At 39.3% G+C, this 24801-nt stretch overlaps 1 protein-coding gene across 1 annotated transcript in view; it reads right to left on the reverse strand.

Moving 5' to 3' along the window:
- septin7a (septin 7a) overlaps positions 1-24801 on the reverse strand; it is a 95353-nt gene that overhangs the window by 44223 nt on the left and 26329 nt on the right. The window contains exons 2-3 of the mRNA XM_028818142.2: positions 20980-21086; positions 9526-9626 (exon numbers count right to left, since the gene is read on the reverse strand). Of these exons, the coding sequence (XP_028673975.2) occupies positions 9526-9626; positions 20980-21086 (208 nt within the window). The remainder of the gene's footprint in view (positions 1-9525; positions 9627-20979; positions 21087-24801) is intronic.

Raw genomic sequence — 24801 nt, forward strand, 5'->3', positions numbered from 1 at the left:
AAGTCATCCACCACAAGCCGCCTGCATATATTCATCCAGTGAACGGCGGCTGTTCACACAGCATTTGTGGTGACAGAGCAAGCTGAGTGCGGGTACGTAAAGCGTGTGAAATAGAAAGCGATTTGCGTGCCGCCTTTCTTTGTTCTTGTTGTATATCAAGATGTAATTCAAACGGCAGAAATCAGAATGTGCTGGTCAACAAAACGTTTACCAAATGGACAGAAAAATCACGAGTGTGTAACGTTTCAGTTTATTTCTCAGGTGTCTGCTTTTTGTTGACAGCAATTCACCTGCCACTTCGCACAGGAGAAATCGTTTTTACATTCTCATATACGAAGTATAGAGAAAGTATAGTAATCATGAAAAAATTCGACTTCGACATTTTGATGAATCTTGACGATATAGACTAACCAGTGTTCAACAATACTGTTTTTTGGAATTGTGTGTGTGTATGTGTATATAAACACTATAACTCAAAAACGCAACGAGATAGATGGATGAAATTCGGCATGTGGTTGTTACACCACAATTATAGATCTGTATTAACTTTTGGGCCAAATCCATCACCCGGAAGTGGTACTTTACCTGAACAGCTGCAGAGTCCGATTTATTCAACTTTACTTTTGCAATAATTGTTCAATATATTATTAATTGGATTTGTTGTTGATGGTTCCTTAATGTACATAATATAAAAATATAATCATGGTCTTGCGGTTTACTCCTCAAATATCCATCCCCATATCTGAGTATACAAGAAAGTCGAGGGGAGAGCACTCCCAGTTTTTGAAAATAAAACGAGAGACTGACTAGGCCATCATACAACATCAGCATATTGTTGCCGACCAATCACTTTTGCTTTAAAAACATTGTTTAACAACAAAGCGATACAAACAAAGGTAGAGAGTCTGACAAGTGATGGAAAAACTAAACATACTAATGGGTTTTTGTATTTGTTCCATATTTATTAATTTATCTTTTTAAGTTTATATTCACAACTCAAAATACCTGATATTGTGAAAGTAATCCAGTAGCAGAATTATATTTTAAAATATTTGTCTCCCTTTTTTCAATGTTTTTCTCTCTCTCTCAAAATAGATAGTTGAAATAATAATTCTTTTTGTTCTTAACATCAGCCTTATCATACATATTGCACACCAGGGATTTTTTCTGCCTTGCATACAAGCCTGCTGGGGTAGGCTCCAGATTTCCTGCAATTCTACTCTGGATAAACAGGTTTAGATAATGTATATGTTGTTCTCAATCTCAGACGCTGTCTCTGTTGTTTTACGCCTGCCCATACACTTATTACCTGCTCTTGCTCTGCTCATTATGGGTTTACTGTCCTTTATGGTGGTCTATTCACGTCTCCCCCAAACCACCCCCCCCCCCCCCCTTCACAGTATATGCTTGTTGTTCTTTGTTTCCCTCAGTACAGCGAGGTGGGGTCTGCACACTCATTCAAGTCTAAGAGCCCTGTTCTTCCTAAGCCCCTGTGATTTTCATGAGAAAATATTTTATAAATTATAAAATTGTGTAAAATTGTTCATATTCAGTGTCTAGTTTTGATTATTCTTGTTTTTATCAGACAAAAACAAAACCAGATAGTAAACCAGGCAGTGTAGTCAGCTTCCACTAACATTAAACTCGTATCCAAATCTGTTAAGTGTGCAGTTCTGTCTGATTGTGACACAAAACTAACTCTGTAGGCGCTCCATGCCATAATTACTAAAACTGAAACTAATATATATAAAAATAAAATAGAAATGTCTTTGTGAAATAAAAACTAAACTAAAACTAAAAATACATGATGAAGGAAAACTAAAACTAAACTGAATTTCCAAGTAAGGTCAGAAAAAATATAGAAATAAAAACTAATATAAAAAGGCAAAACTATAATAACCTTGGTCCACAGTTCAATAAATAATCCTTAAAAGAAAGGTGGAGGTTTAAAAATACAAAAACAAAACACAATCCTTTAAAACAAGGTTAAAACGCTGTGCAGGAAGCAATCTTTTAAAAAACCAATGACAATGCCCGGTGCTTCTTTTCTATTAGCGTCTCATCTGCTTCTCCCATGCGGGCCCTGCAACAGGCGAGACGCTCTCTCTGCAGCTGACCTTCTCTGTGCCTAACTCTACTACTGTCAGTCGCCTTTCCGATCCTTGGCTCCGGTCGGCTCCCCCTGACAGTGACTTGGGATTCCACAACGACCAAGGCTCTCACGTTTGGGACACCACGTCCCAAGTCCCGATTCCCGCTGCCTTAAGCGGAGAGTCACTCGTCTCCTGGTCACTCCTGTCCTTTGTAAAAGTAATCTCTATGGAGTGACCACATCTACTACTACCCTGGGTGTCGGCCAAACACCCAGGCTGTCTGCTCAGCTGCCGCAAGCCTGCTCTCTCTCGCTTTCCTTCACCGGCTTTCTCTCACTTGCTCCCTTCCTGCTTCCTTCTGCAACCTCTGTTTACTTTTCTTTTTCTCCCCCAAACCGTCTCGGGCTTCTCTATATATAATGGACGTGGCAGCTGTGGCAATCAACAGTTCCCGGGATCAATTATGCTGCGGATCATCCCTCACCTGTGCACTTAGGTGAGACACGCCCGCAGCATGAATCCACCTGGAAACCGCTTCAGCCACACTACCATGCCCATTGCAATGCCACGAGCGTGGTGATTATTTAAATAAAACTGGCCTTTGCTAAGAGAGCTGTGGACACACAACACCACAGGCGTCCACACTGAGACTGAAAAGCATATTTACCCATTACTATTTTTCTTCTAACATAAAACAAAGTCACATTAACAATATACTACAGGTAAGAAAATTTCATCACAGAACTTGTTATTTAGTAAAATTAGAGAATTGGTCACTGGTCCGAATACTTTTACAAGAAACCATTTTTACCCCAAAGCCAAAATATGCAGTCAAGGCTGTGTTATCATGATACTTAAAGAAAACAATTGCAAAAAAACAGCAATTAATTACACTGTACAGGCAATGAAAAGCTATAGTTTTAAGAATATTTCCACGACTGAAGATATGTAAAAGACAGAAAAATGAAATCAAAGTACTCCTTTTAATGCTCTGTGTAGACCCTCTAATGCCAAGGTATTAGTTTAGAGTCTTCTTCTGTAATGCTCAATGAGGTGGAAAAGCACATGGCATGGGATCTGTGACCATTCTTCCAAATAGAATCTCTCTAGATACTTCAGATTTTGAGGTTCATGCTTGTGGACTATGCTCTTCATCTCATCCCACATACTGTATTTCCAAAAGGCTTTTGGACAGTAAACTGAGATGGTCATTAAAAAATGTTGATTTTGTGGTCACTGAATTATTTCTGTGTTGATTTTGAAGTGATTTTGAACAATTGTCCTGTTGAAATATCCAACCATGCCCTAGTTTAAGCTTCTTTACGGAGACAATCATGTTTAGATTTAATATGTGGTGATATCTGGAGTTCATGGTACCATAAATCCTAACAAGTTGTCCAGGACCTTTGTCAGGAAAACAACCCCACACCATCAAAGATAAACCACTATAATTCACAGTGGGGATGAGGTACTTTTTACATGTCTATCATTCCCTCTATGGCAAATGCACTTCAGGTGTTTGTTGCTAAAAAGATCTATTTTTGTCTCATCTGACCATAAAACTCCGTTCCATTAAAGGAATGGTATGTCTGGCAACTGCCAATTTTGTTGTTTGATGACAGCTGAGACTTTTTCCCCAGCAACCCTCACAAACAAATTACGGTTATGTAAGTGGCTTCAGACTGTCGGTTTGGAGACTTTATGACCCCCAAATCCCAATGCAAATCTCCAACCTTAATCCTTGGAAACTCTTTGACCAAATGAACCATCCTTATCTCTAATCATAGAGAGGATAGACAAACGCACGTTGTCTTTGAGGAAGGTTCTTAACATCTCTAGTTTCTTTAAATGAATTAATCATTGCCCTGACAGTGGAAATAGGCATTTTAGCCACAGCTGTTTTCTTTTATTTCCATTTCCAAATTTGTGCAGCTTAACAACCTTGGAAATTGGCCTGGGTGTTACCTCATATTTAAACCCCAGTGAAACCGAAAGACACACAGACCACTTCACTGTTTCTATTCACACAGATGAACTTAAAAAAATAAAATATTAAAGGGAACATACTTCAGTGAGATTTTGCTCAAACGACTACGTATATCTGAGACAAATATTTTTTATGATAAGAATTTCTTTAACTTTCAATTATTTTACTTTAATTAAAGGTTAACTTTTGTTTATATTTAGAAAAATAGACCAAAGGATTAACATTAACCCCTTTTTTTCAAAGCCCATTTTGCTTTTATTTACTAAGGGTACCAAGTAAACCATATGACTATTTTTTTTGTGTTTCTGCTGCCTCTTGCAAGAAACTAAAAGTGGGTTATTGTAGGATCTTCGACCAGGACAATGATCCTATACATATGTCCAAGTTAATGCAAAAATTATTAAGGGAACACAAAATCAAGCTTCTGCCATGGCTGTCTTAGTCCACGGACATAAACTCCATTGAAAACCGGTGGGGTAAGCTGAAAAGGAGAGTGCACAAGAAAGGACCTTGGAGCATGGATGACTTTGAGAGATTTTGTAAGGAAGAATGGTCTCAGATTCCCTGTTATATATTCTCCAAACTTATAAGATATTATAGGAGGAGAGGCGATTTAATTGGCAAAGGGAGGCTATACAAAGTATTAAGTGAAAAGGTGCCAATAACCATGGTACATACAGTTTTGTTAAAAATAACTACTTCTTGGTAAAGAATTATTTTTTCTTAGAATAAATTTACTTCAGTTAAAGGCTGATTTTTTTCATTTTTTCAATGATATATTAAGGTAATTAACCAAAAAGTAATATTTCTATATCCAATTTTACTCATCTTTACCAAAGGATACCAATAATTAGGGTATCTTTTAAAATAATGAGAAGTTAGTGAAAAATTGCGTCCAAAGCTCTTTGGCAGCAGGTACCAAAGAATAAAACCTTGAAGCCAGATGCTCAACGGATGCTGCATGGAAGAAATGATACAGTGTTTAATGTTCAGCACCAAATGTGCCTGCAGCTGTGCCTCCCTTCTACTAATTAGTCATGCTTTTTTCTTATGTGTCAATTCAAATGTTTACAGGATGGCTCAAATGTAATGCTGGCTGCTATTTGTCTTATACAAAGCAATGTTCAGGATGGGGGGTGTCTAAATTCAAACACACTAATATCGCTACTCTTTCATATTATCAGTTTGTGTACAATAACGGTTTAAATAATATGTATTAGACTTGCATACAATGTGCTCCAAAAATTTTCAGAACCTTAAAAAAAGTGTGCTTAAATGTTAATGAACTAATATTACTTGCAAACTTTGTTCTGATTTGTATTATTACAAACTTGCATGCTGATAAAGAAAAAATAAATGCAATTTATCAGCAGATAACTTAAAAAAATTAAAGTAGTTTATATAAGTACTAAAGAAATAAAAGTCCATTAACTCATAAATATGACATTACAATTTTAAACAAATACAGAATTCATAATCAAAAACAGTGTACAACTGGATGGGAAACACAAAAGACTGAATGTAATGTTTATGGGAAATAAACTAAATGGTTTATGATTTTATAGTTTACTTATGGTTAATATTCTATACATCTTTCACTCATCTCAACAGAATATGCCTGATCAAAATACTACATATGTTTTTGCTTGTCAGCCTACATACACCAAACCACCAAGTCTCCTTAAAGACATGCGACTTCTATTGAGCCTCATTTATTGACTGAGTGTTACAGCCAGTGTGCAGCAATATTAAAGATAATGTAGGTCCTTAAATCAATCATCATTAAGGTCTTCACTAACAAAATAAGTAAATAAGTCCCATTTTATCAGGTTTATGGAAGCCTGTATTATTGGGAGTTACATAGCTTGTAGTCCATCCATCCATTATCCAACCCGCTATATCCTAAATACAGGGTCACGGGGGTCTACTGGAGCCAATCCCAGCCAACATAGGGTGCAAGGCAGGAAACATACACCGGGAAGGGCGCCAGCCAACCGCAGGGTGCCAGCCAAGCACAGGGCACGCTCTCTCACACACACACCAGGGACAATTTAGAATCGCCAATGCACCTAACCTGCATGTCTTTGGACTGTGGGAGGAAACCCACGCAGACACGGGGAGAACATGCAAACTCCACGCAGGGAGGACCCGGGAAGCGAACCTAGGTCTCCTAACTGCGAGGTAGCAGCGGTACCCACTGCGTCACCGTGCCGCCCTAGCTTGTAGTGAAGCTTTTATATATATATATATATATATATATATATATATATATATATATATATATATATATATATATATATATAAGAAAATTATAAATTTATACACAAAACCCAGCCACAGGGAATGAACAAAACAGTGTGTTTCTTCGTGCCGGTCCCAAGCCCAGATAAATGGGGAGGGTTACGTCAGGAAGGGCATCTGGTGTAAAATTCTGCCAAATCAATATGCGGACAACAATACAAATTTCCATACTGGATCGGTCGAGCCCCGGGTTAACAACGACCGCTACCAGGGTACTGGCGGAAATTGGGCTACTGTTGGCTGAAGAAGAAGGGGGAGGTGGCAGGGTGACGTGGCAGGAAGAGAGGAGGAAAGTAAAGAGTGGAACTGAGGGTCGGAACTTTGAATATTGGCAGTATGACTGGTAAGGGGAGAGAGTTAGCAGATATGATGGAGAGAAGGAAGGTTGATATATTGTGCGTACAAGAGACTAAATGGAAGGGGAGTAAAGCCAGGTGGATCAGAGGTGGATTCAAATTGTTCTATCATGGTGTGGATGGGAGGAGAAATGGGGTAGGAGTTATTCTGAAGGAACAGTATGTCAAGTGTTTTGGAGGTGAAAAGAGTGTCAGGCACAGTAATGATTATGAAGCTGGAAACTGGAGGTGCGATGATTTATGTTGTTAGTGCATATGTACCGCAAGTTGGGTGTGCAATGGATGAGAAAGAAGATTTTTGGAGTGAGTTTGATGAAGTGATGAACAGTGTACCCAAGAGACAGAAAGTGGTGATTGGAGCAGATTTCAATGGGAATGTTGGTGAATGAAACAGAGGAGACGAAGAGGTGATGGGTAGGTATGGTGTCAAGGAGAGGAATGAAGAAGGTCAGAGGATAGTGGATTTTCCAAAAGGATGGACATGGCTGTGGTGAATATGTATTTTAAGAAGAGGGAGGAACATAGGGTTACGTACAAGAGTGGAGGAAGATGCACACAGGTAGATTACATCCTATGCAGACGAGTTGATCTGAAGGAGATTGAAGACTGCAAAGTGGTGGCAGGGGAAAGTGTAGTTAAGCAGCATAGGATGGTGGTCTGTAGGATGACGTTGGAGATCAAGAAGAAGAAGAGTGTGAGGGCAGAGCCAAGGATCAAATGGTGGAAGTTGAAAAAGGAAGGCTGTACGGTTGAGTTTAGGGAGGAGGTGAGACAGGCACTGGGTGGCAGTGAAGAGTTACCAGACAGCTGGGAAACTACAGCAGATGTAGTAAGGGTGACAGAAAGAAGGGTTCTTGGCGTGACATCTGGAAAGAGGAAGGAGGAAAAGGAAACCTGGTGGTGGAATAAGGAAATACAGGAGAGTATATGGAGGAAGAGGATGGCAAAGAAGAAGTGGGATAGTCACAGAGATTGCAGAAAGCAGACAAGAGTACAAAGAGATAAGGCGCAAGGTGAAGAGAGAGGTGGCGAAGGCTAAAGAAAAGGTGTATGATGAGTTGTATGAGAGGTTGGACACTAAGGAGGGGGAAACAGACCTGTACCAATTGGCTAGACTGAGGAAGCGAGCTGGGAAAGATGTGCAGCAGGTTAGGGTGATAAAGGATAAACATGGAAACGTACTCACAAGCGAGGAGAGTGTGCTGAGCAGATGGAAAGAGTACTTTGAGAGGCTGATGAATGAAAAAACGAGAGAGAGAAGAGGTTGGATGATGTGGAGATGGTGAATCAGGAAGTGCAATGGATTAGCAAGGAGGAAGTAAGGACAGCTATGAAGAGGATGAAAAATGTAAAGGCTGTTGGCCCAGATGTTTAGGAGGTGTTAGAGGTGTTTAGGAGAGATGGCAGTGGAGTTTTTAACCAGATTGTTTAATGGAATCTTGGAAAGTGAGAGGATGCCTGAGGAGTGGAGAAGAAGTGTACTGGTGCCGATATTGAAGAATAAGGGGGATATGCAGGACTGCAGTAACTACAGGGGAATAAAATTGATGAGCCACAGCATGAAGTTATGGGAAAGAGTAGTGGAAGCTAGGTTAAGAAGTGAGGTGATGATTAGTGCGCAGCAGTATGGTTTCATGCCAAGAAAGAGCACCACAAATGTAATGTTTGCTCTGAGGATGTTGGTGGAGAAGTTTACAGAAGGCCAGAAGGAGTTGCATTGTGTCTTTGTGGACCTGGAGAAAGCATATGACAGGGTGCCTCGAGAGGAGCTGTGGTATTGTATGAGGAAGTCTGGAGTGGCAGAGAAGTATGTAAGAGTTGTACAGGATATGTACAAGAGATTCAAGTTGAAGGTGGGATTACATTAGGGATCAGCTCCAAGCCCTTTCTTATTTGCAGTGGCGATGGGCAGGTTGACAGACGAGATTAGACGGGAGTCCCAGTGGACTATGATGTTTGCTGATGACATTGTGATCTGTAGCGATAGAAGGGAGCAGGTTGAGGAGACCCTGGAGAGGTTGAGATATGCTCCAGATGGGAGAGGAATGAAGGTCAGGAGAACAAGACAGAATACATATGTGTAAATGAGAGGGAGGTTAGTGGAATGGTGAGGATGCAGGGAGTAGAGTTGGCAAAGGTGGATGAGTTTAAATACTTGGGATCAGCAGTACAGAGTAATGGGGATTGTGGAAGAGAGGTGAAAAAGAGAGTGCAGGTACGGTAGAATGGATGGAGAAGAGTGTCAGGAGTGATTTGTGACAGACTGGTATCAGCAGGGAAGGTCTACAGGACGGTAGTGAGACCAGCTATGTTATATGGGTTGGAGATGGTGGCACTGACCAGAAAGCAGGAGACAGAGTTGGAGGTAGCAGAGTTAAAGATTTGCACTGGGTGTGGCGAGGAGGGACAGGATTAGAAATGAGTACATTAGAGGGTCAGCTCAAGTTGGACGGTTGGTAGACAAAGTCAGAGAGGTGAGATTGCGTTGGTTTGGACATGTGCAGAGGAGAGATGCTGGGTATATTGGGAGAAGGATGCTAAGGATAGAGCTGCCAGTGAAGAGGAAAAGAGGAAGGCCTAAGCGAAGGTTTATAGATGTAGTGAAAGAGGACATGCAGGTGATGGGTGTAACAGAACAAGATGCAGAGGACAGAAAGATATGGAAGAAGATGATCTGCTGTGGCAACCCCTAACGGGAGCAGCTGAAAGATGAAGAAGAAGATAAATTTATACACAAGTTTCTGGTTCAAAATACCTTCCTGTCTTTAATTAAAAATTTAAATCTCACCAGTTACTATTATCCACAGCATCTCCAAATCCAGGTGTATCAACTATTGTAAGCAGTAACTGGACTCCACCTTCTTTTATTAAAACCTTGGACTGTTCAACCTGGAAGAAGAAAAAAAACTAAATGATACAAAACCCAAATGGAATTACTCCAGATCTACAGAGCTTAAACAATGATCTTGTAGATTTTCCGCTTAAGAGTTTCTAACTTTGAACTACAACCAACTATAAACTAAGCTGGCACTCCAGGAAAAACATCCAGCTACCACCTGAGTTAGAAACAGATATAAGGGAAAAGAAACACTGTCTTAGTACAATGATTTCATAGAAGCCATCTTTTAAGAATTATTTAAAAGCACAAAAAAACAGTACATTTCTGCAGTTGTAGTAGGCTATGAGAGGACTTGCACCCAAAGGGCTTCACTTAATGGTTTTCAAAGTAAAATGGTGGTAATTCTTACAAGCCTTTACACTTGCTGAGAATGAGCAATGACACATATAAACTAAGATTGTTTTTATGATAGTTCATGAATAGATTTGAGTGAGTTTACTATTGTTTGTTTTTAAATTATGCCAAACGCAGTTTAATGTCATTCCTGGTTGAAATACAGTGGGTACGGAAAGTATTCAGACCCCCTTCAATTTTTCACTCTTTGTTATATTGCAGCCATTTGCTAAAATCATTTCAATTAATTTTTTTCCTCATTAATGTACACACAGCACCCCATATTGACAGACAAAAAAAAGAATTTTTGAAATTGTTGCAGATTTATTAAAAAAGAAAAACTGAAATATCACATGGTCCTAAGTATTCAGACCCTTTGCTCAGTATTTAGTAGAAGCACCCTTTTGAGCTAATACAGCCATGAGTGTTCTTGGGAAAGATGCAACAAGTTTTTAACACCTAGATTTGGGGATCCTCTGCCATTCCTCCTTGCAGATCCTCTCCAGTTCTGTCAGGTTGGATGGTAAACGTTGGTGGACAGCCATTTTTAGGTCTCTCCAGAGATGCTCAATTGGGTTTAAGTCAGGGCTCTGGCTGGGCCATTCAAGAACAGTCACAGAGTTGTTGTGAAGCCACTCCTTTGTTATTTTAGCTGTGTGCTTAGGGTCATTGTCTTGTTGGAAGGTAAACCTTCGGCCCAGTCTGAGGTCCTTAGCACTCTGGAGAAGGTTTTTGTCCAGGATATCCCTCTACTTGGCCACATTCATCTTTCCCTCGATTGCAACCAGTCGTCCTGTCCCTGCAGCTGAAAAACACCCCCACAGCATGATGCTGCCACCGCCATGCTTCACTGTGGGGACTGTATTGGGCAAGTGATGAGCAGTGCCTGGTTGTCTCCACACATACCGCTTAGAATTAAGGCCAAAAAGTTCTATCTTGGTCTCATCAGACCAGAGAATCTTATTTCTCACCATCTCAGAGTCCTTCAGGTGTCTTTGAGCAAACTCCATGCGGGCTGTCATGTGTCTTGCACTGAGGAGAGGTTTCCGACAGGCCACTCTGCCATAAAGCCCTGACTGGTGGAGGGCTGCAGTGATGGTTGACTTTCTACAACTTTCTCCCATCTCCTGACTGCATCTCTGGAGCTTAGCCAAAGTGATCTTTGGGCTCTTCTTTACCTCTCTCACCAAGGCTCTTCTCCCCCGGTAGCTCAGCTTGGCCGGACGGCCAGCTGTAGGAAGGGTTCTGGTCGTCCCAAACGTCTTCCATTTAAGGATTATGGAGGCCACTGTGCTCTTGGGAACCTTAAGTGCAGCAGAAATTTTTTTGTAACCTTGGCCAGATCTGTGCCTTGCCACAATTCTGTCTCTGAGCTCTTCAGGCAGTTCCTTTGACCTCATGATTCTCGTTTGCTCTGACATGCACTGTGAGCTGTAAGGTCTTATATAGAAGGTGTGTGGCTTTCCTAATCAAGTCCAATCAGTATAATCAAACACAGCTGGACTCAAATGAAGGTGATCTCAAGGATGATCAGAAGAAATGGAAAGCACCTGAGTTAAATATATGAGTGTCACAGCAAAGGGTCTGAATACTTAGGACCATGTGATATTTCAGTTTTTCTTTTTTAATAAATCTGCAACAATTTCAAAAATTGTCAATATGGGGTGCTGTGTGTACATTAATGAGGAAAAAAAATAATTTAAATGATTTTAGCAAATGGCTGCAATATAACAAAGAGTGAAAAATTGAAGGGGGTCTGAATACTTTCCGTACCCACTGTATATTTATCACAAATATTTGACAATTACTCTAAAGTAGTATATTCAGGCAAACATTACAAAAGCTGTGTGTTTTAAAAAAAAGAAATCACATACTACAATGCTGATGTTGGTCATATTTACTTAAGAAATATTTAATTTACTTACAAATCAAGGTTACATTTTAAGCAATGCATTTTCCAAGACTAGGGTTTTATATATCTAGATTTTGCTTAATTTCAGAAAAAAAAAAAAATGACAAAAAAAAAACAAGCTTGCCAGTTATTTCAAGAACACATCTTTACGTATTATATTAAAGTATATTTTGAGTATTCTGTAACACTGGTCTACATCACAAACAATAGATTTAAACCTTTTATCCCCCACACCACCCTTAAAAGCACAACCCTTACAAATTTAGACCAATTTTAACTATAGAGATTATTTTCAAAAAGCAGAACAGTATGCTTCTAAATAAAATAGAAGACATCATATCATTTAAGCTTCTGTGTTTATTATCCAAGCATTTAATAGTTAATTTGCTTTGAAACAAGTAACTGCTGCTAATTATTTATATGATTTCAAAGTACCATAAATGGAGATATAATTGAAGCAGCTGAAAACTGGCAATGCACCAAAAAACATGAACTCAAGTTAATTCCACAAAAACGAATGACCAACTGTATCCCTTCAAAAAAACTGAACTCGTGGGAAGGGTTGAAAAGTCAGAAAACAAATACAATTCATACTCCCTTTTTGAAACTAACAAGTCTTCCCTCCCCCACTCAACCAAAAGAATGCGAAAACAAAAAAGCATAAATGCCTTCTGAGTTTCAAAGGTGACACTTATACAGTTTTTCTGTAAAGTAATTCTATTAAACAAAAACACTATAGTGAAGCATACAGGAGATTCATTAATAGCTGAACAGTAAAAATCTTCATAGGTGCAATAAAAAATTGTGATTAATGTAACTCTTCTAGACTTGTATGTGAAATTCTTAAGAGGTTAAATGTCAAGAATGATGTTTTCCCATATATCATTTGTACCCTACTATTACTGCAACAAGTACATTATAAAAACTCAAAAAACATACAGCTATATGCAGCAGAGCCACAGCTTACCATAAGCTACATTTAAGCAAATACAATTTTACACAAGCTGACACAGGAACACAATGACAAAAATGCATATTAAAATCTGTGCATAACAAAGCAAGAGATGTACACCTTACATACTCCACCACCCAACACCCCCCCACCGGTGGCTTGGGAAAGAGCCAGAAACACACCGTACATATTTACATGCCATCTCACACATGGTGGCACGAGAAGTATGGTGTGGTATGAGTAGTAATGAGTTGCACTCATCTCCACTGTGGCTCAAGACTCTCGTCCCGTCATCTCGCTCTACTTCACTCAACATGACTTGCTATGGCGCAAAAATAATGGGGGTGTTGTATTCTGCACTGTCCCTCTCTCACCTCACCCTGCACAGGAACATAACGATGAACAAAATACATGTTTCCTGCAACTTTGCTACATCTTGCCCAGAAAACCACAAGAAGAATTGAGATGCCTTTCTCTCATAGCAGCTGCCTCATGCTCTACACAGACTGCACCTTCTCAAGTGTAGGTCTCAATTGGCTGTGATTTTGTGAAATGAAGCTCTGTTCTACCTCTGGCTGCAATGCACCTAAGCAACATGCTACAACTGACCCTGCTGTAGCCTCCTGTGTGATGCCAGGATATGCCACAAATTAACATTGTTGTATAATTTGTACCTCGTATGAAAAGCAAAATTGGCATTGCACATGTACTGGTAACTTATGGTTGAAGCAGTAGATGTATACACATAGTGAATATATTAATGTGTAAGGCAAAACCTAGTTAACCGCACTTTAAGAGCAATGAACAGGGATGTCTATTGTATGTGTAGTATTTAAGTTTGTTAATTGCCAATTTTATTTTTCAAAAAATAAAAAGCACTTACAATCCATATTACTAACCGAGAATGCTAAACCGGATGATGGACGCAGGCACATCCGGCCATGGGCCGTGGCTGCAAAAAGACGTACTGCGCAGGCGCAAGAAAGGGCCGCGAGAGGCGGATGAGGGGCCACGAGAGGCGGACAAGACCACAGAAAAAAGGAGTGAGCAAAGAAACAAGAGGACAAAGAAATGAGACGCTGCAAGCACAGAAAAAGGGAAAAGGCAAAGAAAAATGTAGTCAAAGGCAGGCACCGCACGAAACCCATTGCACACGAAACTAGCACACAAAAAAAAAGAAGACGCTCGCGCACAACGGCAAGGCTTCCCCCCCTACAGGCACCGGACGGGATACACACCAAGAGGGGGATTTAACAAGCCCTTGGAACACAAAAAAAAAAGAACACAAAACCACCCCACAAACCCTACAAGCAACGGACGGGACACACACAAAGAGGGGTATTCAACAAGCCCCTGGAACACAAAACGAAAAAAGACGCGCGCGCAACAACAATCCTCACCCCCCCCAAATCAATAAGAAGTGACACCCAAAGCCACATATCTAAAGGAAACGTCCATATTAAACATACGTCATCTCAAAACCTTCACACTAGGCAGCATAGGTGGATCTCATTAAAATAAAGCACTATTAACCGTTCAACTGGAGAAAAGGCTCCATATTAACAGTGAGTGCGATCCTCCTTAATACTTATCCATATTTCGCACGCTGAGGAACAAACAAGTCATGCATACACGGTCACGGGTACAAAACGATTTGGATCGGATAACGGGACCAAACATACGAACACGAATGAAACCAAAACAATACACGGCGGCGCATACATCTCAAAGTGCTGCATCGAAACAAGCACGATTTCAAAAGAAAGAGCTCGCGAGCATACAAAAAAGGGAGCAAAGCAACGCGCATATGACCGGCCAGAAAACAAGCAAGCGGGACTCAAAAAGCAGAAAGCTCAACTGACCGACATACAAAACCGGACAACGCACGATACAAACAATGCACGACGTAGAGTGAAACGGACTTTGCGCAAAGCGGAGGCAAATCAATTAAAAATCAAAAATAGCGCGTCACAAATAATGGACATGCAACAACGCGGCACTCAAACGCCACAAGCAAAACATGCCCGTCGCAGACATCAACGCCAGACGTCTGCTAAACGCTTACGCCAGTTGGCTGACAACGCTTTCAATAATGAGTCCACTATTGAGGAAAATTCATTGGGATTAATGAATCATTTGCAATCATTGTCATTCACTTAACTTCACAGAAGAAACAACTGGCAATACAAATAATGAATTTACACGTTGTTGTCAAAAGGGGCAGATTAGAAAGCCTCCTTTACATTCATATCCTGAATATCTACAGAAGCTTCTAACTAAGGATGTGCCTGAAAGTAAAAACTTTATGAACTGCATTAGATCCTACAATAGTTCATTTGCTTTTCCATCTACCGGAGAACATAACAGGACACCAAAAGGCAATGGCCCTTACTGCTTTCGCATATGTGGCTAACACAACGCACTATATTATGTCCAAAAAATATTAATGTTAATCACATTATTAAACAGGTCATTTCATTACTTCCTGGAGAGACACGGCTCTTTCTAAGCTCTGACAAAGTTGACTCTGATGACGACAATGAACATCTGAATTTCCCCTTAGAATATTTGAACACTATTAACCCGGACGGATGACCACAACACAACCTTACCCTTAAAAACGGAACAATAATCATGCTATTAGGAAACCTTAACACTAAACAGGGTTTATGCAATGGCACACGGTTAGTCGTCAACACCGTAACACACGATGTTATTCAAGCAACAGTTCTTTCAGATTCACATGCTAACAATACTGTTCTCATTCTTGGAATTGACCTTATGAGTTCTGACCTGGAATTACCTTTTACATTGAAACACCGACAGTTCCCCATTAAACCTACATTTGCCATGACCATCAACAAATCACAAGGACAAACCATGGACAAAGTTGGGATCTGCCTCTCTGAACCCGTTTTTGGACATGGACATCTTTATGTTGCCTTCTCATGTGTTCGACGTTCATCTCACATTAAACTTAAAGTTAAAAATGATCCATGCCAAGGAAGACTCATTCAAAGACAAGACACCATCTTTACTACTAATGTTGTATACAGAGAAATATTCCAATAAAACATTACTCTATGCCAAACACTCTATTTTGTATTTATATAGGCATCATCCAAACCTGCACACTATTCTATATCTAATTCATACATCTCACTCTTTATCATGCCCCAACGCAGGGGGTTGGCGAGCGAAGCGAGCAGGGGGCGGAGCCCCCTAGTAACATAGAAATCAATATAAACAACATTATTAACATCATTATCATGAGAATATGAAGTAATATATAAAAAGCACATTGCATATACAGTAATGCCTCGCTACTTCGCAGTTCACTTTTCGCAGATTCACGACTTCGCGGATTTTATATGTAAGCATATCTAAATATATAACGCGGATTTTTTGCTGCTTCGCGGGTTTCTGCGGACAATGGGTCTTTTTACTTCTGGTACTTGCTTCCTCAGTTGGTTTGCCCAGTTGATTTCATACAAGAGATGCTATTGGCGGATGGCTGAGAAGCTACCCAATCAGAGCACGCAGTTAAGTTCCTGTGTGCTGCTGATTGGCTCAGCGACGGAGTGCTGCATTAACCAGGAAGTCTCATCTCACTCATTCAGCATTAACATGCTCTTGCTACTGCATTCAGGGGATTATCACCTTCATCGTCATCATTTTTACTGCGCAGCATATTCATCACCATCATCATGTCATATATAGCTACGTGTACTTCGCTATACAGTAAGTGTAAACTTATCTACCGATTTCATATTGCTTAGCAGCTGTCCCTGTTATTAATAGAGTAAAGGGTGGGTTGTAAACAATACAGGGAGGGTTTAAAAACGTCCAAATACACGTTAAATAATTAAATAAATATGGTGTCCCTACTTCGCGGAAATTCAGTTATCGCGGTGATAAGTGAGGGATTACTATAAATATAAAATTATTAAACAGTAAAATCTTCTTCTATAATACGCTACCGTGGCTGTTTATTTGTCTGTCCAGGATTTTATATCACCTGTAGCTCACAAACCTTTTCACCTATTGACTTGAAATTTGGTACACATATACTATGTGACGTCTACTATTCGCTTTCGGGGTGATGATTTTATTACTCTTTTTATCTTTATTTTATTTTATTGTAGAATCAACTCTTGGCAGTGCGCAGCTGGGCGGCCGTAAGGCGCATGCGTATGGGTGCCGTTCTCATTCCCTACTACCCTCGCGAATCATTCTTGAGGCAGATTGAAGACTTAAGTGCCAGATTAAGTGAAAGGTTAAAGAAAACTTACTAAGTAATTGCAACACAAAAACTAACAATCAGTTTTAATGCGAAAAGATGCCGATGAAAGAGAAGCAGCGGGCTGCTAGGGTGGAGTAAAGAGCTGCTCAGGAAGCAGCAAGCACATCAACCTGTGAGCAAACGAATGCTAAACGTACAGAGAAAGGATGCATACTATGAATGCTCAAGTCAAGTGTATTCACTGCACGTTATCGTGCAGTTCACCGTTACTGGCATTTCGATAAAAGATTTTGAACAACATATAAGAAGCGTATAAATTATTAAACAGCAAAAATTAACATTTAAGAAGTAAGGATACGAGGGTTGTCTGGGTTCCGCGCGGAATTTTATCGTTTGTCGAGTGTCAGCCTGTCGAAACCTGTTCTGCTGTGTAGAGGGATTATTCAAGTGGTTGCATGTTTTTGTTCAGATGTTTTGCTCCCTCTCTTCCTTCAGAATGAACACGAGAAGCAAACGAACTGAGTGTGCGCAGCCGGCGCTAGCGGCGAAGCTCCCGACTCCGTGCGTGCGTGACTTTCGAGTAATGATTTTTTACGACTTTTCCGATGGTTTAATATGCTCAGTGGAACGCACCATGTTTGCCATCTTTTTCAACATCGATGGCATTGTCGCGTCAGATCCGCTGATGGAGGGGACAACTGTCACCTCTGAGTGGTACACCACTCAGTGCCTGCCTGACGTTTTTTCTGTGATGGCTAGAGGCTGGTCCAAGAACTTGCGAAGGCACTTTTTGCATCATGACAATGCGCCAGCCCACACGGCTAATGCGACGAAGCATTTCATTGAAGACAGTGGTGTCAACGTTTTGAACACGCAACACCCTACTCGCATGATCTTGCGCCATGTGACTTTTGGCTCTTCCTGAAGGTGACAGAACCCCTGCGAGGCCACAACTTCGAAACTCGAGAGGAACTGATTGCAGCTGTCAAAGAACAGCTGGACAACCTCCCAAAGACAGCCTTTCGCAAGTGTTTTGCGGCGTGGGTCAGAAGAGCCCAAAAGTGCATTGATGTTGGCCGTGAATACTTGGAAAAAGTTTAAAAAGGATCGAAGTACATGAGAAAAATAGAAAAAAAAATCCTTGGCTACTTATTTCGAGTGATTCCGCGCGGAACCCAGACAACCCTCGTACATTGAGTACCACTGCAGTGCTTTCGGGTATACTACATTTTTTGTTTGCCCATTACGTGTATAAATTTTTTGATGTACCTACCCGAGAACACGCGACATATAACTGACCGTGGGAGAAGCATGAATTTTAAACACGCATTGAGTTCATCCGCTGGTGTCCCTCGTGGAATAACTGGTAATGTTTGACGAAAATCTCCTGCAAGTAAAACGACAGTACCTCCCATTATTTTGGTAGGATGTCTGAGATCTTGCATTGTTCGGTTCAAGGCTTCATAAGCTCTTTTATGTGCCATGGTGCACTCATCCGAAACTATTATCTTTGAATGTTGCAAGACTTTTGCCTTTCCAGAGCCCTTGCGTACGTTGGAAATTGGATTTTCATCCAATGGAACTAAAATGTAACTGTTTTTGAAACACCTACCACTAACATTTAAAAAGCTCATTTAAGATATCTATCAATAATCAAGAGTTAGAAACAGGCTGTGTTTTTTTAAATAATCGTTAGGAGAATTTGTATCTAGTGTAAGCCAAATGCTACTGCCTACACGTTATTGGTATTTAAAAGAACTCAATTCACATTTTAAAATTCTGAGGCTTTCAATTATCAAATCTCTAGTCCTTCTTTTTATGAGTTTCTCATCTTTAAGGCTACCTGTTAAAATTAATTGTTGTCATTTTAATATATATTTATTTCAGTATTCCAGCTTGAAACTGCCTTTGCAGTGTTTTGGTTCAATCCAGATTTAGAGTCTGAAATAGACTGCATTCCATTTCCTCCAGTGCTATTCAAGGATGTGTCATACAGTAAGTGTCAAATATGTGCACTTTCACTATATGTTTATCACTATTTAGTTGTTATACTAATTAGCATTATTTTGGATTAAAAAACACAAAGAAAGAGAAATTATTTGTGGAGTCAGTTTCATCAGTGACATGTTTTAGCAGCCCTGATAACTGCACAAACATCTTTACATTAGTGCACTTCTGTAAATGCATTTTCATTAGATTTGCCCTTTGGTTCAAAGCATTATTAACAGAGCCTTGTGGGCGTCTGGACAAAGTGGAAATTTTGAAATGCTTGATAAACCTTATTTTGGAATTAATATATGCAGCAGCTCATGTCATCAGGATTGCACCAGGCTGTGTATGTGTATGGCATCTTGTCCTGTGTTTGGTTTGGTTCCTGCCACATATGCAGTGCAGCTGGGATGGACAACCACCACAGAGTGAATTTGAAGCCTTTGTTCCTTTATCTGGGCTATGTATTGCATTGTATTAAAAAGTTATTAATTTCACAATCACTTCAATTACCTTAATCAAATGCATGACACAACAAGTTTAAATGACTGTAACTGACATCTGATTGGTCACATCATCACATTTTCATATCATTACACCGTCATGTACAAATTATTTTCATTTCTCACATAATTCTGTAATTGGATAATAGTTAAATGGAAATAAAAGTGGCAACACTTTTTCCCATGAATATCCAGCAACCTTGCAGAATTTTAATTTAATAAAAGCAATCCATGCCAAAGTGCAAAGTTGTGTGCTTGTGTAAAGTGTATTAAGATGTGCATTTGTTTTATCTTTTTTATTATGGAAGCATAATTTAGATTAATTTCATTACAGAACTCTTCACTGAGTGCACGCTTTGAGCACTATAACAAATTCAAAGGTAAAATACAGCTACAAACTTTACAAATTACAAAATGCACACAAATACAAATGCAGACTAAGCATACAGTAAACAAATGAACTTAAAATTGAGTAACACTAAATGTTCACCAGCATTTTGTTTGATTTCCTTTGCATTTTTCATTGCTGCCTTCATTTTCTATAAATGAAACTGGTTAAAAATCATCACTCTTTAATAAATTCCTCTAGATGAACGAATTACATCACTCTTTAATAAATTCCTCTAGATGAACGAATTAATGTGTGTAAATTACTTTGTAGTGTTATCATCGACACAAACCTCTGACCTACTGGTCACTGATATAAAATCTTATTTCCAATGTCTTCATTATCTGTGCCACATTTCTAATTATGGTGCCACTGGGTTTAGATTTAACCAGTCATATTCCAAATCATGTAAAAAGTTAATCTGTCTTCTCGTGACATCAAATAAAGTGATTCTGATTATACTTAATACAAGTAACTCTTCTTGCTGAATGGCCCTGAAGGCTTCTTGGTTGTACAATGCAGAAATAACAAAACTTGGTATGAAATGAGATCCCCAAAGAACCCAGCATTCTCAAGCAAGACATGGGCAGCATTAAGCTCTGGGCCTTTCTCTCGTCTTAAAGAACAGGGGCGATAGTCACAATATTTTGGCACAAAACCTGCTGTCCTCAGCCAGAAAAGTATAATTAACAATTTTACCTTTAAATATGACAATGATTTACAGCGCAAGAAATGCCAAAACAAAGAACAACTTAATAAAAAAAAAATAAAGCAAGATCAATACCCTGGAAAAGGCCCTGTCAGATCCTGTCTTATACTGAAATATGTAGAACCACCTAAAGATGCCTGATGTCATGGAACAAGACTGAGACGGACTATTTACACAAAAATCTTATTTATATCACACACATTTGAAAGGAATAACTACTGATTAATTTACTGCTAGCGTACAGTATGAAAGTCATTAAATAAAATGTACAATGTAGCAGGAAAATATAATAGTAATCCATTTTTTAACCATACCTGTACAGTCTTTTTGATTCTATGAGACGGACCAGGATATTCTGATGAATACAAGTCTGTTAGAAATAATGAATTTATCAGTGTTGATTTTCCAAGCCCAGATTCACCTGAAGAGAAATGGGGGAAAAATACATACATTAAAACAGAGTTGTACAGTTATTTACAAAAACATTCAGATTACATCTGACGATTCACCAGAATATCAGGAGACAATTACAATGAGAAAGATTTAATTTAATTTTGTTTGAAACAATACCACTTAACATATGTAAGGATGTACCACATATTTAACAAACAGACATAGCTGTTATTCAGTACTTATACAGTATATCAAGTCACCAGAAGTCCTTTTTTTTTTTTTTAAAACTTTGAAATACCCCCAACTACATTCAGAATATGACCACTTTAGTACTTATAAGCCCAACTCAGCACTTCTTAAAATACAGAAAGTTGCTTTCATCTCTTTCTCATTTACACATGACACTTAAGGCAACTTTGCATGTTCAAACATGCAACTGGAAACATAACCAAAACTAAAGCAATGCAGGGAATGTAAACATCTGGAGTAATCCTGGAATTGGTTATGTAAATGAGAAGAGAATCTAACAATTAGACTAAACTACATACATATATACATACTTATGTAAACAAGCCAGAAAAAAGATTGTGCCTTACAACTCACGTATGTAACCAGTAGAGCAGGTACCTTAGATAAATTTTAGTGTCATGTATATAAGTGGCATTCATTATGATGTGGCAAGAAAGAACCTGCAACATAAGAAGTCAATCCATCCTGTTTTAGAATACACTTAAAGCAATTTTCAGTGCTGTGAGATGCTGTCCTTGCTACACTGGGCACAAACCAGAAGACTACATTGGGTGCCAGTCCATCATACACAAACCACCCGGCCATTAATACCGTACACACCCTTCTCAAATTAAGAGTTACCAATCAACCCAACTTACCTTTTTTTTTTCTTTCTCACTTTTCAAAAAAGCGCATCTGATGAAAACCCAGGCAGACATAGCAAGAAATTACAACTTGTAAATGGGGAGTAACCACACTAATATTTAACTAAAGTATGCTGGAGCTGTCAGACTACCTCACTAATCGCCATGGTAAAAAATATGTTTACATTTGTTGACAAAGTGGACCTAAACATATAAATTCTTATTAAATATAATTTTAAAACGCACTAAAAATTCAGCATTGATACACTGTCAGAAATGTATGTTAGCCTAATTGGTGACTTTGAACAGGTCTAGTGAGAATGTGCATGTGTGTGCTCTGAAACGTACTCTTTTCGTATCTTGCGTTGGGCCTCACCTAGTGCCCAATGTTGCCAATATAAATTTTTACTCGTGCAATACTAAAAATGATAAAGCAGACAAAGATAAAATAATGGGGGAATGGATGTTATTTGTTACTCCTTCTTTACATCCAGAGCTGAATTTACACAAAATACATATGAAACATTAAAAGCTTTTTTGAAAGTCTTCAAACATTATACCTCTTCTTTACCCATGGCTTAAATGTCCCCTTGGATTTATTAAGTGAATCTAAGTTAATTTAACCAGCAGGTTGCCTGTTCACAAGTAGAACAACGTGCATCCATCATTTGGCTCTGCCTAACCTTTTCTAATGCATCAAATGCTAAATAAATAAAACAGTTTATCTGCATTCACACCAATTTACACATGCCTGACAACTATCTTCAGACTAGAAATACTGCTGTAAAGGGAAACTGGCAACACAAGCAATTTGTGAGCTCCCTACCAAAGACAGACATGAGTGATCAGCGCATGCCCAATGCAAAGCAACAGAACTTTACATTGCGTACACATAAAGCTACTTCCTGACTACTTGGGACTATAATTGTGCACCATATAAAGTGACTGTAAAGCGCCTTGAGCACAAGAAGGCTCTATATAAATGTATTATTATTACCTTAACTCTTTTCTGCCTGATACAAGCAAATGAGGATGGAGAAAGATCAAAAACATGGAGTTAACATGAAAAATGCAAGCTTTGATTTGGAAATGGTGTTCTAATATTTGAAGTTATGCACACTCAGTACACATACACTTTGTAAGAACATATAAACTTAATATAGACACTGATCAGGCCAGCAATCAAACCTAAACTCATGGCACTTTGTAATAATAATTATACATTTTATTCATATAGCACCTTTCAAATGCTCAAAGCGCTTCACAAATAGTGGGATACAACAGAAATAAAAGCAAAGATGACATTTATAACACAGGATATAAAGTAATATCAAACATTAATAAATATCTGAAAGTCAAACTTCTGAATTAAATTAACTTCAATATCTCCTGTTGAAAACTTTGCAATACTGTGGCATTTTAATACAGTATATTAAAATTATTGCAGTCCATCCATTTACTATCAGTGAAGCATTTCACACAGATTTCTTCAGGGGGTGGCACGGTGGCGCAGTGGTAGCACTGCTGTCTTGCAGTAAGGAGACCTGGGTTCGCTTCCCGGCTCCTCCCTGCATGGAGTTTGCATGTTCTCCCAGTGTCTGCGTGGGTTTCCTCCCACAGCCCAAAGATATGCAGGTTAGGTGCATTGCCGATCTTAAATTGTCCCTAGTGTATGCTGTGTGGGTGTGTGTGAGTGCTGCGGTGGGCTGGCGCCCTGCCCGAGATTTGTTCCTGACTTGGGATTGGCTCCACCAGACCCCCGTGACCCTGTAGTTAGGAAAATAGAAGGTTGGAAAATGGATGGATAGTTCATCAGGATAGTGTGACAGGAATGTACTCTGCACAACCCATGTTCAAACATCAGTATTACTAACTTGATTAAAGCTATATGTGTATGTGTAACTTCCTCTGGGTTGATAATATTGACTGCATACTACGCATCTGCTTAATATGTCACTGCAACGGTACTGTCAAACAAGCAATATCTGTGGGAAGTGAGGTAAAATGGCTGAAATTCCTACCTTCTTTGGCATATAAAGATAACACTTTTGAAGTATGGGGATGGCTATTTGAGCTTAAAAAATCCTCTATGGCTCTAACTTTCAAAACTAATTAATTAGATATATCTTCCAAAGTAATATTTAATAAACATACCGGCAATAACACACTCGTATGTACATTTGGCACAAGACTAGTTTTCACTTTTATTTTATTTCATTCAGTTCTAGTTTACACTAATTTTTTCATTTTTCTTTTAGTTGTAGTTTAGTTAACAAAATTATTTTTTCCGTTCATTACATATTTTGTTTTAGTTTCCATTAATGGAAATAACACTGTCTTGAGTGTTTCATATTCATTGCTTAACTACAGCAAAGTATTTATCCATCCATCCATTTTCCAACCTGCTGAATCCGAACACAGGGTCATGGGGGTCTGCTGGAGCCAATCCCAGCCAACACAGGGCACAAGGCAGGAACCAATCCTGAGCAGGGTGCCAACCCACCGCAGGACACACATAAACACACCCACACACCAAGCACACACTAGGGCCAATTTAGAATCGCCAATCCACCTAACCTGCATGTCTTTGGACTGTGGGAGGAAACCGGAGCGCCCGGAGGAAACCCACGCAGACACGGGGAGAACATGCAAACTCCACGCAGGGAGGACCCGGGAAGCGAACCCGGGTTCCCAGGTCTCCCAACTGCGAGGCAGCAGCGCTACCCACTGCGCCACCGTGCCGCCCCAAAGTATTTATGCTAAGGTAAAAGATCACTTTTCAAGCAAAAAAGCAAAATTTAACAGTGTATTGTACATTGCTGACGTTAGAAATTTTATTTAAAATGTCGATGAAATTGTGTTCTTTAATGT

The sequence above is a fragment of the Erpetoichthys calabaricus genome, chromosome 13 (genome assembly GCF_900747795.2).
Source record: "Erpetoichthys calabaricus chromosome 13, fErpCal1.3, whole genome shotgun sequence".
Classification (NCBI taxonomy): Eukaryota; Metazoa; Chordata; class Cladistia; order Polypteriformes; family Polypteridae; genus Erpetoichthys; species Erpetoichthys calabaricus.